Source organism: Emydura macquarii, unplaced genomic scaffold (assembly GCF_026122565.2).
Source record: "Emydura macquarii macquarii isolate MOO-44397 ecotype Brisbane River unplaced genomic scaffold, CSIRO-AGI_Emac_v2 contig_2897, whole genome shotgun sequence".
NCBI classification, from domain to species: Eukaryota; Metazoa; Chordata; order Testudines; family Chelidae; genus Emydura; species Emydura macquarii.
Window position 1 is genome coordinate 1,207,353 of NW_027133034.1, and position 17,121 is coordinate 1,224,473.

The following is a 17,121-nucleotide window of genomic DNA, read 5'->3' on the forward strand; positions in this document are numbered from 1 at the left end:
TTGGTACACATGTTCACAGCCTGGAGGTGTGTTTGCTGAAATCAGCTGCAGCACTTAAACTAAGTAGTTGACTAGCTGAGTCAAGTAAACAGCCTCAAAGCCACAGATTGCCATTTAGCACAAGGCAAATTGCACATCCACACAGACTAGTCTGAAGGAGATGGAAATATCAAGCTGGGTGACAGGCAGCACATAGAACAGGGGTGGCCAAACTTACTGACCCTCGGAGCCGCAAACAACAATTTTCAGAAGTTCCAGAGCTGGGGTGCACCTCCTGGACCTCTGGGCTTAAGCCATGTGGGGTGGTGATAGGGCTCGGGACATGGCAGGCACGCCCCACAGGGCAGAAGCCTCGAGATCCACAACCACCATGCCACAGGGCAGAAGCCCTGAAGCCTGGCAGGTGCCTCTTATGAGGCAGAAACCCCTAGCCCCATCACCTCACCGTGGGACTGAAGCCCTGAGCCCCAACAGGTGTGCCCCTTGGAGCTGAAGACCTGAGACCCCCCCACTCCCTGCTGAGCAGAAATCTCTAGCCCCCACCACCCGACCGCATGGCAAAAGCCCTGAACTACCCATGCCAATCTGGTAGGCAGAGAATGGCGGGAGGTGCGGGGGAGGGTGTTGGGGCTCTCGAGCCGCACTTAACTGCAAAAGAGCCACATGCGACTCCCGAGCCACACAGTCTGGCCACCCCGACATAGAGGATGAAGCTGCCCCTATTTCTCTTCTTGTAACGACCAGGAAAAATGTTATAGTCTCAACTCACATCAGTTAATTCTTCATAACTAACGAGGTAAAATACTAGTGAAGACCAGGCAGACTGCCTTTACCGCAAGTTAAAACTACAATCTGCCTGGTCTCCACTAGGATTTCTCCTCACGTTAGTTATAGAGTTAGCTGACATGAGTTGGGAATTCAACTTTTTCTTAGCAAACACAAGTCCATTGAACAGAATGGCAACAAAACAGAACTCTGTGAAACATAGCCTGAGAGAGCTCTTGATGCAGAGGAGAGCTGCTACCAATAATCCCTTGAATCTATCAGAAAGAAAGGAACACAACCACTCATCTAGCCTTGTTAGGGTCCAAAGGCAGCTCACCACTTCCTCCTGGTCATCTGTATCAGCTCACATACCTCCCATCATTCATCAACAGATTACCAATCAATCTGCATTCTGTGCAGTCTTTCAACTTGGCCCAGGCCTAAAACCAAATCAGCTAGAATCAAGGACAACAGAGTATTCCAGATTCTGCTGGAGATGTCTTGCCACAGCCTTCCTCAATAACATTACCTAAGAAAAAGGGAGTATTGAGACTAGGCACACTATCGTTCAGGTGTTTGTCACACTCAAGGAGGATTCTTAAGTGAGGGTCTAATTAGTGCTTCCTTAAAGGAAACAGGAACCTTGTCCTTCTGAGAGGATGTGCTGCAAGCAACTTTAATGGTGCCAAAGTCTTTTTGCTAGCTTTTGCCAGTCAGGATGGACATGGATAAAATTTAGATCTGAACTAGAGGGCTTCTCCCTTCCCATATCTATCTCCCCAACCTAATCCCCAACCCAAAACTTCAATCAACCAATGACATCAGTTGAAACTTGAGCAAAGACGGCTGCATTTGTCTCTTAACCCAGACACAGCTGTGTAATCACAGACACAGATTGAGTTTGTTATGTCATTACCTTTCTAAGTTTATAAACCTCTGAACAGGTGAGAAGTTGGGAAGAGTTGCATAGGGTTACTGTTATAGATAAAGGGTCACCATGAAGAAAGCATCCAGCCTCTTTAGGATATATAAGCTTACTGTATGAGACTACAGCAGAGACCTCCATTTCCAGGTCAACTCTCTTTGCAGCTGTAAGGTCAATTGGAAGAAATCCGTCTTATCCAATAACAATCCCATGAATATTTTCACGTATGGGCACTGGGATGGCTACATTCTGGTATGTGCTTATGCCAGTAAGAAAAGGATATACTCAACATGCACTCAGTATGCAATTTCAAAAACAGGTTTGCTTTGTTTTTTCATTTGAAAATCCAGCATGAATTCCTCATTTGAGATTACATACATTCTGCATTTGCTACTTTAAAACAAAATCCATTTGTATTATCTGAAAAACAAAGCAACTGAAGCATTTTCTTAAAACACAAAAAAAAAAACCAAAAAAAACCACTCCACCTTTTCTTCATACTTAGATAGCTCAGACTGATGACCTGATTTTCTTCAAATTTTATTTTCATAAAGCTCAGCATCAGCCATAGTAAGCATATAAAACATCAGCCAAAAAGGTAGTTTTATGAGCAAATTATAAATAGCTAAAAACAGTGGCGTAGAAGTGAATCATTAGCGCCACAATCAAGCCACCCAAAGGAGATTTTGCTACCTCTGCTGCTGAGACCTTGATATAAGTAAATATGTATGGTGTTTTGTGCAACTGAATATAAAAAAAAAGTACCCTTGTATTTAAGCACATCTCTGAACAGAAAATATGCATCCATTCAAGAAACTTCTCAGTCTATAACAAACACAGGACAACAAAAACAACAAAAACCCTGACCAGACCTGAGGTAAATCATAAACACAAACTTTCTTCAGTCTGCAGCCTAAACACAGTGCCACTCTATCAAAGAGAACAGTCCAAACTTTGTTTAAAAAAAAAAAAAAAACCACACACAGCTAGAATGCATGCAACTAATGTACTAGCACAGGACTTGGTGGTTGGCTTTCAATTACGTCAGCTTAAAAATAGTGATTATTTTTAAATAATTTTTTTTTTAAACAAAGGCAAACAAAGCTAATATCCATTTTCCCCTCTAACTTCTCTTCTATTTGACAGCCTTACTTACCATTCCATGAAGAGGTAATTGTTGAATGTTTCAGTGTTTCATTTTCAGGAAATTAAGTCTGAAGCACACTTTTCCTCAGCCTTAAAGGGAATGCGTACTCCTGACACATCAGCAGGCAAAGAGCCCAGGGTTTGCTAGGGAGAATTTATTTATACTCTTCTGGAATTTCCTGACAAAATTCTACTCTGCCTGCCAGCCAGGGAAGTTCAGTTCCAATGTTTCTCGTTGCATCATAGACACTGATAATTTACACTGAGGACTACTCCTCACAATGAGTTAAAAACAATGACAAACGTACTTTACTAAAACATAAGCGAAGGACTAAATCTTTCTGATGAAGTCAAAACTAGGAAGGAATGAAAAGCTGTGATGATTTCCCTTTCTCATTCCCCTCCCTTCCCCCCGTCTGTCGGGGTGTCTGTCTCTCTCTCACTCACTCACTCTCTCACACACACTTAGGGCAAATAATTATCTCTATTGTAACAGCCATCATCCTACTGCACTCTGCTTTTGTTTACTCGTCTAATACAACTTATAATTTGAAGGATAAAAATAAAACTTTTTATATAAATTAGACAAACATTTTTCTTTTTCAAGGAAATGGTCAAACTACAGTTGGTGCCTTTCACACTGACAAGCTGTTTTAAAATGATACATGAGCTTATTTGGTTTCAAGTGATAGGACATCCCTTTAAACATATTTTGTTTTTCCATAGAACTTAATATAACTCCAGTCAATCGGACTGGGAATCCAGGCCCACAGATTTTAATTTCAAAGCATCTTAAAGAGATTCCTGAGTTTCTCAGCGACACCTCTATTCACCTCTGCCTAAAACACAGACTGTAAACATCAACAGAGCAAGATTATGCTACAACAAAACTGGGTTGACTAAACAAAGACTCCTAATTTAGGCTCTTCCCTCACCTATTTGTTAAGGAAGGGAAAAGAACCACCCCGTGCCACTTGTTCTTCCCTGGAAAGGAACAATGCAAAAAAATTCTGGCCTGAACAACTATAATCCTTCCCTCCACCACTGAAGGTTGTCGGAAGAATATTTAGGACAGTGCTTCCAAAGGTGCCCCACAAGACTCACTTCTGTAGAAAGGCACAGTTCTCCAGGGTACTTCTGCCATGCTGGAAATTCCTCAAAAGAATGTGAAAAAACCCGGGAGCCGCAGGCAGCAAAGCAGCGTGGCGGTGACCAGGAGTAGGCTGAGGCCCATGTGCTGTGCAAGTGGCCACGAACACTTCACAAATGAAAACACGAGGCAGATGCCAAGTTTTGATGCAGCAATAAGACAGCCATAGTAGTATTTTTAAAAAGTAATGGAGCAGTGAGCTATGTCTTATGCAGTAGCAGCAGGTTGATTGAGCTTGTTTCGGGCTTGAGCCACTTCTTTTAAAAAAGTTGATTTTGCTCTCTCTCTCTTTTTTTTTTTTTTTTTTTTTTTAAAACATTTAACCTAGCAATGCTGGAAGGCCATCAGGGAGATTGCTGAGCCTACATCCACATTCACCCTGCGGAAGTGGCTTCTGTGGCTCCGGTCCCACGGAGGGGGCTGGGCTTGGCGCCTTGCTCCAGTTTGGCTCAGCTGGACCTCCCCACCATCATGAGTGAGTGGACATGAGTGATTGATACTGGAACCTCATGCACCAAGTTGCAATGTCCCTCTCACAAATTGGGCCTGGCTAGCTGCCGATAAGGGGGTCAGGCCACGCCTGTGGAGTGTTGTGACCAGAAGTCACAACACCTGGAGTCTGGTGCCTAATCCAGCCCAGCCAGGCCCATAGGACAGGAGCTGCTGCTATAGTACACATGGTGTACTTATTACATTAATATGTATATTACATATTGTGGATAAGAAATAATTAGTAAGCCAGATTTTTCTGCACTAAAGCTATTTTACTGGGTTGCAACAGGCAATCAAAGTGGGTCCTGAGCCCAGAAAGGTTAAGAACCTCTGCTCTAGTGGTATGATACGATGGTTCACCAGCAATGGAACAGTACACATACCAGTAAAACACAATACCCACATCCATTCATACAGTCTACTGCCAGCTCAGACTGGAACTGTGGTGAGCAGCAGAATAAGTTCTTCCAAAGGCACTGTAGGAATTCAGGCTCTAGAAGAAAAGCAATCCATGCAGAAACTGTGTGTTAGAAGTACCGCATGTCAGTAGTGCTTCCCTGATTTCTGTTTGAAGGCCTCTCCTCTGCCCTCTATTTACTGGAACCTACTACTTCACCCTCAAAATGTGGCATGGCACCACAACAAGAGGGCAAAAAATTCTAGCCAAAAAACTTTTTACCTCAAAAAACGCAAATTCAGGTCAACTGAAGTATTTAGTGAATTCATGTAGAATTTGGTGAACAGTTTTGATTGAAAAAAATATTCCTAAAACATTGCATTTTCTTTCAACATGCAACATTTCGATTTTTGATGCAAAATTATTTTGTTTTAAAAGTTTACTTCAATTTTATTTTTAAAAGTTTTAAAAAAGTTCAAAACCCAAACAAAACACTACACTGAAGGTTAAAAGAAATGTTTTGTTTGACTCACAACATGTTCTGTTTTTCCAACTTTTCAGTTTGCTCAAGTTTTTCTTTTATTATTTTGGTATGGCCACCAAACCAAACAAAGAGTTAATCTCAGAGTTCTAGTCACTAAATTTGTGCCACAGAGGCAGCAGCGTGTCACAGCACATCTCACATGCTCATGTCTTGTCTACATGAATGTGTTTTATGCTGTTGTAATGGCACTGATGTAAATGTACAGAGCAAATTCACTGCCCCAGTGGAAAAAGGGTCTTGTACCAGTGTTGCGTGTCTACACTAACTTGAAAGTTGGTATACCAGCATGAAAAAAAACCCCAAAACTAGCTCTGTAGGGAGGCCATCTCTGCTGTATTTTAAGGGACATCCTGTATTTGTTGCCTAATATCACCCTGTATCTAGTAAGGAACAAAATAATATTTAATAAGATGAAAAAGGATGTGTTCAATCATTGATCATGAATAGAATCACATACTTGTAACATAAATCCAGGATTTTGCAACATGAAGAAAAAATATTTGGGGGAATCTCTTAAAAATAAGCTTGTCCTGTATTTTTGTCTAATTGTCCTTTATTTCCTTGAAATATAGGTGGTCACTGTATACACACTGCAACCCAGTTCTTTCCTAGCTGTCATGCAGCTGTCAGGTGAATGCAGAGCAGATCTGAAGTAGCTTCATGGAGAAAGGTGGAAATAACAATAAGTATCTGGGGCAGAGTAAACAAAATTTGCCAAAGGTATTAAGCAGCAGTGTGTGCGCAAATCTTGGGTGGAAACCACACAACTATCACCACCTGCTGATGTGTCTGAACACACAGTCTGCCTCACTCTTTATTATGTACAACTAATTGAACAGCAGCAGGCAGTTGGGACCATGCCTATATTTGGTCTTTCCATGACTATCACTAGCGTATGGACCCAGCTAAAATGTTGTCCAAACTCTGCATCACACATTCCATGTAGAGTGCTGCACTCATTGTTCTTCTATACAGGATTGCTGTCAGGGGAGAAATCAGACCTAAAAATTGTTCCTTTAAAGCAGTGACTAATTTCATTTAAGAAAAAATAATTCATAGCAATTCTCTAGTTTGATCAACAGGTTCTTAACTGTCCCCCCCAAACCTGAAGTTATGCTCTAAAGCAGATGCCAAAACTGTTTTGGAAAAAACTGAATAAAAAAACCCCATATTAACATTCTGGAAAGGGAAGGAGTTTTTTTAGCAGCTGTTCCCAATTGTTCCATCCGTTTATCATTATTTTGTGGTTTCAAGTGCTTGACATCTGACAGAGATCTCTCCCATCCAAGATCATGCACCTTTAATAGATCTTCCTCAAAGTTCTCTCAATAATTCAGCAGGCCAAAGAGTAAACATAAGGAGAGGGGGAAAAAAAATCTGAAAAGGTGTCAGAATTCCTTCCCTATATCGTTTGTCAGCATGTACGTCTACTTGGACTGATGAATATTAAAATCAAAGGCAGAGACTGTATGTTTATTCACTCTATTGGGCTTCCAGACTATTATGGTGCCAAACAAAAACATTCAGCTACTGTTTAGTGGAAGCAAAAACAAGGCCAGAGAATAGCACTAATGACCGAGAGCCTGATTTGTCTGCAGAAAACAGAGGACCCAGTGTATAGACTGGGGTCTACTGACGGCCATTCTGGCTTCAAACAACAACAGATTATATCACACTCCCTTCCAAAACAAAAACCAGAAAAAGAGACACAGGACCAAGTGCAAGCTGGACAGGATTCATTTCAGAAATTTGTCCAAGAGGGACTTTGTTCCACCACAGATGGAAAAATATAGATTTTTCTCATTTTTTAAAATGTTGTTCAGAACACCTCGACCCACCTCTTTTTAAAGGAGCATCACATTAAAATTTGTGGCCATTTACTGTATAAAATATCAAATATGTGTTTTTGCCTTAAATAATTGCATTTAAAGACTTCAAATTTTAGCAGATATACCAATGATAGAAGCAGATTTAAGGTCACCTGTTCAGCCAGCCCTAACTAAGCCTCTAAGATTTCATACACAAAATCTGGATTTAAATATGTAAATAATTTGTGAACAGACTGGTTACTTAGCTACTCCAGTTGCATGTGTAAACACCAATTTGCATGTACCCATATAGAGGTACAGCTGAAAATTTACCCTTTGTCATGAAATGTCCACTTAGTTTACTTACATACCAGTAGAAACTGAGCATGCACTTTGGATGGCGAAGCAGGGGAGTTATGTCAATAAATGAGCAGAGCTAGTATAGTATTGTTAAGGATTCCCCTGTTCAAAGTCTTGTAAACTAGAGTAATAAATAGAAATGGGATGAAATTTAATACTGCAAAGTGCAAGGTCATACATTTAGGGACTGACAACAAGAATTTTTGCTATAAGGTGGTGATGTATCAGCTGGAAGTGACAGAGAAGGAGAAAAGGCAGCTAATGGCATATTGGGCTGTATTAGTAGGAGCATTGCCAGCATATTGAGGGAAGTTATTATTCCCCTCTATTCAGCACTGGCTTTGGAGTATTGTGTCCAGTTTTGAGCCCCCTCTCCCCGACTACAGAAATGATGTGGACAAATTGGAAAGAGTCTAGCGGAGGGCAACAGAAATGATTAGGGGGCTGGAGCACAAGACTTATGAGGAGAGGCTGAGGGAACTAGGTTTGTTTAGTTTACAGAAGAGAAGAATGCAAGGGGATTTGATAGCAGCCTTTAACTACCTGAAAGGGGGTTCCAGGGAGGATGGAGCTAGGCTGTTCTCAGTGGTAGTAGATGATAGAACTAGGAGCAATTATCTCAAGTTGTAGTGGGGATGGTCTAGGTTGGATATCAGGAAAAAGTTTTTCACTAGGAGGTGGTGAAGCACTGGAACGGGTTACCCCGGGAGGTGGTGGAATCTCCATCCTTAGAGGTTTTTAAGATGTGGCTTGACAAACCCCTGGCTGGGATGATTTAGTTAGGGTTGGTCCTGCTTTGAGCAGGGGGTTGGACTAGATGACCTCCTGAGGTCACTTCCAACCCTATGATTCTATGAAGACCTGGGTGTAATGGTTGATCTCAGGATGACTATAAGTAGCCAATGTGATGAGGCTGTGAAAGGCAGTCATAGGATGCATCAGGCAAGGAATTTCCAATAGAGACAGAGAAGTGTTACTACTTTTATACAAGTCACTGGTGAGACCTCATCGGGAAAACTGAGTGCAATTCTGGTCTCCCATTATTAAGAAAGATTAATTCAAACTGGAACTGGTACAGAGAAGAGCTACTAGGATGATCAGAGGAATGGAAAACCTATCTTATGAGAGGAGACTCAAAAAGCTTGGCTTGTTTAGCCTAACCAAAACAAAGCTGAGGGGAGAAATGATTGCGCTCTCTAAATACACCAGAGGGATAAATACCAGGGAGGGAGAGGAGTTATTTAAGTTAAGCGCCAAAGTGGACACAAGAACAAATGGATATAAACTGGCCATCAACAAGTTTACGCTTGAAATTAGGTGAAGGTTTCTAACCATCAGAGGAGTGAAGTTCTGGAACAGCCTTCCAAGGGGAGCTGTGAGGGCAAAAAAACTAAATGGTTTCAAGACAGAGCTTGATAAGTTTAAGGAGGAGATGGTATGATGGGACTGCCTCTACAAGGCCATGTAGCCAATCTGCATCTGCTAGCAGTGGATGTCTCTCCAACAGCTGGTGATGGGACACTAGATGGGAAGGGCTCTGAGTTATGATAGAGACTCCTTTCCTAGGTGTCTGGGTTGGAGAGTCTTGCCCACATGCTTAAGATCTAACTGATCAGCATATTTGGGGGCAGGAAGAAATTTTCCTCTGGGTCAGACTGGCAAAGACCTGAATCCTGGTTTTTCACCTTCCTCTAGCATGGGGGCATGGGTCACTTGAAGGTTTTAATGGTGGATTCTCTGTAACTTGAAGTCTTTAAACCATGATTTGAGAACTTCAGTAATTCATCCAGAGGCCAGGGGTCTATTATGAAAGTGGGTGGGTGAGGTTCTGTGACCTGCAATGTGCAGGAGGTCATACTAGATGATCACGATGGTCCCTTCTGACCTTAGTATATGCGTCTATGCGTGTCCTTCAATAGTTTAATTGCTCTAACACCAGATCAGTTCTGTGCACTCATGGCTCAATGTCACCTCTTAACACAAACCATGGAAGGAGTCCTTATTACAGAAGCCAGAATGCCAGTTTAAGTGAGACAAGATTAATTTGAGCCATAAGAGGTATGCAGTGTTGTTGTAGCCATGTTGATCCCAGGATGTTAGAGAGACAAGGTGGGTGAAGGAGAAGCTTTTGAGCTACACAGAACTCTTCTTCAGGTCTGGGAAATTAACTCAAAATGCCACTGCTAAATACAAGATGGAACAGATTGTTTAGCATACATAGCTAACACATATTTCAAGGGACCATCCAAAGTGAAGTGGCCGGTTAAGTTTAAAGATGCAGTGAAGGCCCTTATTCATAGGCAATATAGGAATGGCTCATCCTGTTTTGAGTCAGATAACATATGATCTTTGCACCCATGGGGAGAACGTGGGAAATGTATGGATTGTTTCTATGAAAAGTAGGTATATGACTCAGTTTCTCCACTCCATTTTGTATTGTTACCCACTAGGAATGAAGGCAATTCTTTTAGCTGAAAGCTGTATACTTAGGAGCTGTTAAGTGCACAGACATCCATTATACCTGAAATTAATTGTTCATTGGAAGAACTGACCCTAAACATGAAATTCCAGTTCCAGCAGCAAAGAGTTCACAGATTGTGCTTTCTTCCCTGCATTTTATCCTGGATCCTTCTGGATTGAGCTTCAGGCACAGAGATTAGTTTGTGAAAGGGAGGAGAAGAAGGGGCCAGAAGTACATCAGTAAACATGCCCCTTAGCAGTATCTCTGACCTGTCCAGACGAAAGCAGTCTGCTTTGTAGACAGAGCACAATCTGCTTCAAATTACTGGTTATTTGATCCTCAATGTAATCTGATCAAATCTTCAAAAACAAAACTTCATTAGAAACTTCCACCCTTTTTCTCTATTGCTTTCAAACAGGTACTGATGGATAATCCAATTACTGACTATAGAAGGTTCCTATTTATTCAAATAAGGCAGGCAAAAATTGTGAATGAAAAGGAAAGAGGAACAGCAGGAAGTTCAAAATATTTGTTCTTTGTAAGCTACCACACACAACACGTGGGGTACAGCACAGTAGTATAATAAAATAAAATGCAGTAAAAGCCATGCTCATAAAAAGTCAAACAAGAGGACAAATATGGAAGGGTTATCAAAGGGGGCAATAGTCATACTGACCACCTTTGGAGGGAAAAAATGTCTAGATGTTTGTGATGGAGAGAAATAGAGGGAGAAATAGCAGCAGTCACCTGCCACTCTAAATCCTAATTTTGGAATCCCTAAAAAACTGGTTGTGTCCACGCTCAGACCAGGAGCCACTGGAACAAGTCTCCATAAGGAAGTCTCTAATTTAAAAGTTTATCCAGCCAACTAAGAACTGTGTTATTGAGACATTGCTAATATTCTAAGCACCATGCGCTGTGAAAGCAGCAACATGTATCATATGGATAACAAGTTCAACCATTTATTTCAATAAATGTGATGGTTATGAATTTGAATGAAATAAGAAGGCAGTATGAGGATATTCACATGTAAAGTCCTGGGATGGGATGCGAGGGAGATGCCAATTGGGAGCCCGAACTCTGGAGCACCGTGGAATTCCATTTCAGGAGGAAGGATTACAAGATATATACACACCTAACTCCCAGTGTAGACAGCACTATGTCGACAGGGGGCTTCTCCTATCAACACAGCTACCACCACTCAGGGAGGTGAAGTACCTATACTGACCTATGCTCCCTTCAGTGTAGGTAGCGTCATTATTGAAGTGCTACAGTTGGTCCCCTGCAGCATTTTAAATGTAGACAAGCCCTGAGTGTCATCAGCAACTAATGACATTTGTTTTTAAAAATGACTGGGGAAAGCTCAAGAGAAACAACAAATCACTCATAGGGAGTGGAGGCGAGTGAGGAGAGAGACACCAGGACAGAGAGTTCTCAGGAAAGAGAAGCAGTCAGGCTAATGCCATGACAATACATTGCTGGAGAGAATGCAGTGGTGTCAACAGTACCTCTAGAGTCAAATAATAAGCATGTAAGATACAAATATAAATCCACACCAAATAGACATGCAGAAAAACAGCTGTTAAAACGTGTGTCCATTCAGAATTGTTAGAAATTTGCCCCTGCAGCAGATTTGGAATCACTATGTAGGAGATTTCAGGTTTATGAAAACACAGCTAAGTTTTGTAATGACATTATGCTGTTGAAACTGCTTGAGGTGCAGTCACCCTCCACCCCGCTAATGTCAAGGCCTCCACCCTAGTTTGTTTTAAAATGGTGTGGTGCATTACCAAGGTGAATCACCACATCTCCATGGGTGAGGCACTGGTAGGATATAGCTGTATAAATCTTGCAGGTATTGCTGCTGTCTGTCTATCTGTGAACACAGACAGAGATGCAGCAACTCAGTACTGTTCTCTTGGTTGGAGGCAAAGGTGACTAATCAACAGCCAAAAAAATAGCAAGCATTCAGTGTATTCTCTTTCACTGTAATCCTGAGAGGATCTATGCCTATCACACTCTGAATGCGGAAGAAAAGGAAATCCATAGCTACATATTTATACTGTTTGAGTCACACTGACCCCACTGAACAAAACTAGCACCAGTTGGGTGACTGGTTCAACAAAAATATGAACTCATCTGAACTCGATTAGTTCATAACAACTGAACTAAGCAAACACTATGAGGTTTGAGCTCAGGGTACTGAAATTTGCAGAATCAGTAGCATCGCAACAGTACTTTGTAAAAGCCTGTCCTCCAGAAAATTACCTCTAGAAGAATGCTAGCAGTTTTCTATATGCCTGCCATTCCCAGAGGTCAGGAATCCATGATGTTCAAAACAGTGAAAAATGGTTTTGAAGTTTTAGCCTTCATCACAGAAGCCAAATGTCTTGAGCTGCTAAGCTCCTGAATGCTCATTTCTGGTAATCTCAGTTCATTGTTGAAATACACAAATAAAATTTATGTATTTTAACTCTAACCTAGATCATAAAGAAAAACCATCTGCCTTCCTAAGAGAACCACCAAACAACAGATTCCATTAACACACTTAAGTTCTAGTACAACCTACTTTCTCCTTAACTAGCACACAAGTCCTAACATTATAGGGTCTGCCAGAGGTTTGTGCTTAGGTGTACATGGTCTAAGATTATACCCTTTATGAGGAATTCCCTGTAGTCTTAAAAAAAATAATCAGGGAAACTACTGTAATGATTTATCATAAAAATAACTCAAGCAAACTTGTAAGCAATGGAGAATAGGCCTATATATATTTTGTAAAATTTCCTAGAAATCAGTGAGAAGTTTTGCATGATAAAAGAATGCAAATGTTGCTTTAAAACAGTCTCATGCTTTGAAAATGAACCCTTAATGTAAAGGCTGAATGATTAACAGATGTTTTAATCAATGGCTGATCAATTATACATGGTTATAGAGACCAACAGATAAAAATATTGAGAGTTTTAAAAAGTAATGCTGGATTCTTCTTATTTGCCTTATGGCCTTGGGTGCCTTTATGGTTCAAGTTTTCGAGCGTCTTTTCTGCAACCATGAGTGCTTGAAACTTTTGTTTTTAAATGAAAAAAGTAAGCTGAGCTCCTCCCAACCAGATGATCCCAGAAGAGAGAGCTTTAAGAAAAACTCCCAAGACTCGTGATAAAGATCACAAGTGTTGGCAACGGTCCCCTAAACCTGTAGCACAGCTTATTCCTGTAGAGCTGGTTGCTAATCTCCTCATGCACTTCTTGCCCTATGCTCCCCCTTTAAAGTTAGAGTGTGTCATCATCCTCCTGCAGAATCAGGTCTCCAAGTTTGAATCCATGTCCTACTGAAATCAATGGGAGATTTTAGTGGGAGCTGGATTAAGCCATTAGAAAGCAAACCGTTTGCCAAGTGTGCTGGTAGTTTTTACTATTTTCCCTTTAGAGTCAAGGAAGCTTGATCAGATGTATTTGAGAGCTAGCTGGCTAGCAGACTTCAATATTTAAAATTAAATATAAATAAAGTCAGTGAAGCCGGATTAGCTGCTGCTTGTAAACCTGTACTCTAGAGCTCCAGATGAAGGCTTGCTTGCTTATATGAAATAGGCTTCCAAACCCTTATAAGGTTACCCACCATTAACTCTCACTAGATGACACTGAATGCTTCAAGGATATATTCCTCTATGTATAGAAGAAAGTATGACAGTAATTTTGGGGACAATATCAAATATCTCACTCAACCAAAAAGATTCTTTACAGGATCTAATCCATATTCTCAGAGCTTTCAGCTCATTTGCATTTGGAGGACAACACCCTCAAATTAATAGATCACACCCACATACCCTCTGACAGGAGAATGTGCAACTTCTGTGCTCCAGCCGCAATCCCCAGAAGACTGGAAAATGAGCTTGCAGTAGAAAAAGGAGAGAGGGGAAAGGAAAAGGAGGAAGACAAAGGATGGTCTAGTCCAGTGGTTAGGGCTCTAGCCCAAGGGGATGTCTTCACTCACGGTGGCACTGTCCATGCTGCAGGATCGATTTTGCAGGATCGCTTAAGCGGCGTGGAGACCCACTCAATCGATCTGGAAGTTGATTCAATAAATCCACCCCTGAAAAAAAGATTAATGTTGCATCGACAGGAAAGCATTTCCCCTTGGTGCAGCGTAGTGGGGACACCGCGCTAATTGGAATTTAGGAAGTCGACGGGAGATACGCAAGCTACTCTCTATGCAGCTTGCGTATCTCCCGTCGACTGCCGCTGAATTTCGCTGCGAGTGCAGACCCGACCCAAGACACAGGAGATCTAAGTTTAATTCCCTGCTCAACCACAGACTTCCTGTGCGACTTAGCTTGATCTCCATGTACCTCGGTTTTCTATCTGTAAAATGGAGATAATAGCACTTCCCTCCCTCACAGCGGTGTTGTGAAAATAACTACATTAAGAGTGCGGCACTCTGATTCTACGGCAATAAGGCCAGGTAAATGCCTGAGATTGACAGGGAGACAGAAAACCCTGCAATGACAGTAAAACTGGCAAGGGAAAAGGCCAGATAAGTTCGGAACACCCCCACATCTTTTAGAAAGAGGCTTTTAGGGGAAAAATATTCTAAAAACAACTAAATGTTATAGAAACAAAATTAGCCTGAGGGAAAAAAATACAGAGAGACAAGGTGGGTGAGGTAATATCTTTTATTGGAAGACCTCTGTGTTGCTCGAAAGCTTGTCTCTCTCACCAACAGAGGTTGATCTGGGGGGGAAAAGAAAAAAAAAAAAAAAAGATACTACCTCACCCAGCTTGTCTCTCTAATATCCTGGGACTGACCCGCTAAAACAGCTACATATGACAATGGAAAAAATACAGACACATACACAAAAAAAGATTAAAGCAAAGAATAAATTGAGTTGGGCTATGGGAAAGTTACTGCCCCAACACACCCTCCCCCACCCCCCCGCTGAATGTAGCATTGAGGCAGCTGTGCCTCAGTGCCCGCTCCACTGTCCTTTCGCCTGTTCTAGCCATAGGCGTGTCCTGGCCTTCCAGCCTGTCCATTTTGCAGAGTCCTTTAAAAAGTCCAACAGAAATGTATACAAACCAAACCTTCAGCCCAGCTGGGCACAGCTGGCAGCCACCTCCTCAGGTATCTCTGCTGCTCTAGACTGCCCTCCCGTCTAACCACAGGCTTCTATGCCTCAATCAAGCCCACAGCCCTGGGGCTGGGATACTCTTCCCCTGACTCAGGGGTTCAGGCTGGCTACAGCTCTTCAAGGCCCTTATCTCCATGCAGGCTTCCAGCTGGAGAATCCTGTCCGCTCTCCTCTGCTTCTTAGCCTTCTCTCAGGCTGCTTCCCAGAGGAAGGGAACTCTCCACCTCCTCTCCTCGGAGCCTCCTCCTCAAATTGGGCTCACCCAGCTCTTTAGGGGGAAATAAAACAGCTCTTTTCCAGCTAGGCTTTATCTCTAGGTAGGGCTGGCCCACTCAAATGGGTGCAAGCAGGTGGGTTAACTGGCTTTTCAGGCCCTTATTAATCTTTTCACAGTGTGTGTGGGGTAAATACCCCATTACAGTACCTATGCTACAGTACTATTATACTGACCCCTGTGGCCTTACCTATTGCACAGCAATACAAGGATGCCTGGAAAATTTTAACAAATTGACTCTGGATTGCAGGAAAGATATTTTCCTGGCTAAGCACAGGTGCATGGTACACTTCCGCAAGCTCTGCACACAAATTTGAGATGGTATCAGTAAGAAGAATCATAATTAGTTTTGCTCTTTGCATTTGAGGAGAGCACAAGGTTGAACCATGACCCCCTTGATCAATTCCTTAATAGTGTTTTCTAGCTTTGTTGTATTGTAGGGATAGCATTTTGCATCATTTCTTATGTATTCATCATATTAGTGAATCTCCTTTCCTACTATGGTATTTGTTGCTCTGTGGTGAACCTGATCCAAAACAATTTGTTTAAGGTAAAACAGATCAGAAAGCAGTTAAGAGAATCAAGACTTTTGCATTCAAAATAAAGCATGAGAGGTTTTTCTGTGGGGGGTGGTTTCAGGGGGGCACTGGAAGTATTTCCAAGCAACCCTCCTTTATAGCAAGTTTCAGTCTGGAATTAGTTGTGACCTTCTGTTACAGGGGTTTAGGGGAAACCTTGATGGGCCTAACTGCAAAAGTGGTGGGGCCACACTATATTGCTTCTGTGACCATTAAGGCTGATTCATAAACCAAGTAATATTTGCTGTAAATTGGACCTGGAGGATGGTGAAGACACTTTTACTAATCTGAAAAATAATCGTGTTAGCTGTCATGTTTTTCAGCTGCTTGTCACTGGTTGGTATGGGGTTGATGAATGAGGCCAAACTTCCAAATAATTCCCCACTTAAACATAACATTCCTAATAGAGTGCTGCTGCAACTGCTCTGACAAGTGCATTAGGACTCTCTTTACTTCCCCAGCACTTTCATACCCATGAGTTTAGAGACCTATTCAGTCAGCACAAAAGCCCAAACCCAGTTTAGGACTGAATTCTACAAAACGAAGAGTTGAGAGTACTCAACGCCCCACAAGAGCCAACCCTCAGTGAAATGAAATGGAAAACTTATTTCCTATAAGGAGAGAAAAAAAGCCATTTATTTCTCATTGTCATTTGCAGCAATTTAGGCTGCCTCCTGAACAGACTCCACATTGACAATGCTTGATGTTAGGGAGACCTAAACCAAAAATCCAAAGTGAGTTCCTATTAAAAACCAATTTCCTTTAATATCTGAGGAGGATTAACAAAGCTTCTGGTTCACACTAAAAAACTTGTAATAAAGATGAATCATGTGCAACAAAAACAAAAAAGGAATAATTAAATTTGACTTTTGTATAATTTACCAACAAACCGAACCGCTGACAGATAGGTCTGAATTCCATATTACATACAGCTCCAGTTATTTATTAGCCATCTTTAAAGTACAGCCTCTGCTGAACTATACAAGAACTATGAAAATTTATCAACGTTTCTCAGAGCTAGCTTTCATGATAAAGTTAGCATTTGCTTTGTATATGGTCTCACATGCACAAAGAGAAAATATTTATAACTAAGTGTATT

The 17,121-nt window shown here is 41.5% G+C and overlaps 1 protein-coding gene across 4 annotated transcripts in view; it reads right to left on the reverse strand.

The window, feature by feature from the left end:
- The window catches only part of KANK1 (KN motif and ankyrin repeat domains 1), a 171,591-nt gene that overhangs the window by 41,505 nt on the left and 112,965 nt on the right, over positions 1-17,121 (reverse strand). Inside the window, exon 6 of one of the 4 annotated variants that reach the window (XM_067569192.1) lies at positions 14,036-14,134. The exons of the other annotated variants lie outside the window; for them this stretch is intronic. Coding sequence (XP_067425293.1) covers positions 14,036-14,134 — 99 coding nt within the window. The remainder of the gene's footprint in view (positions 1-14,035; positions 14,135-17,121) is intronic. 4 annotated transcript variants of the gene reach the window in all.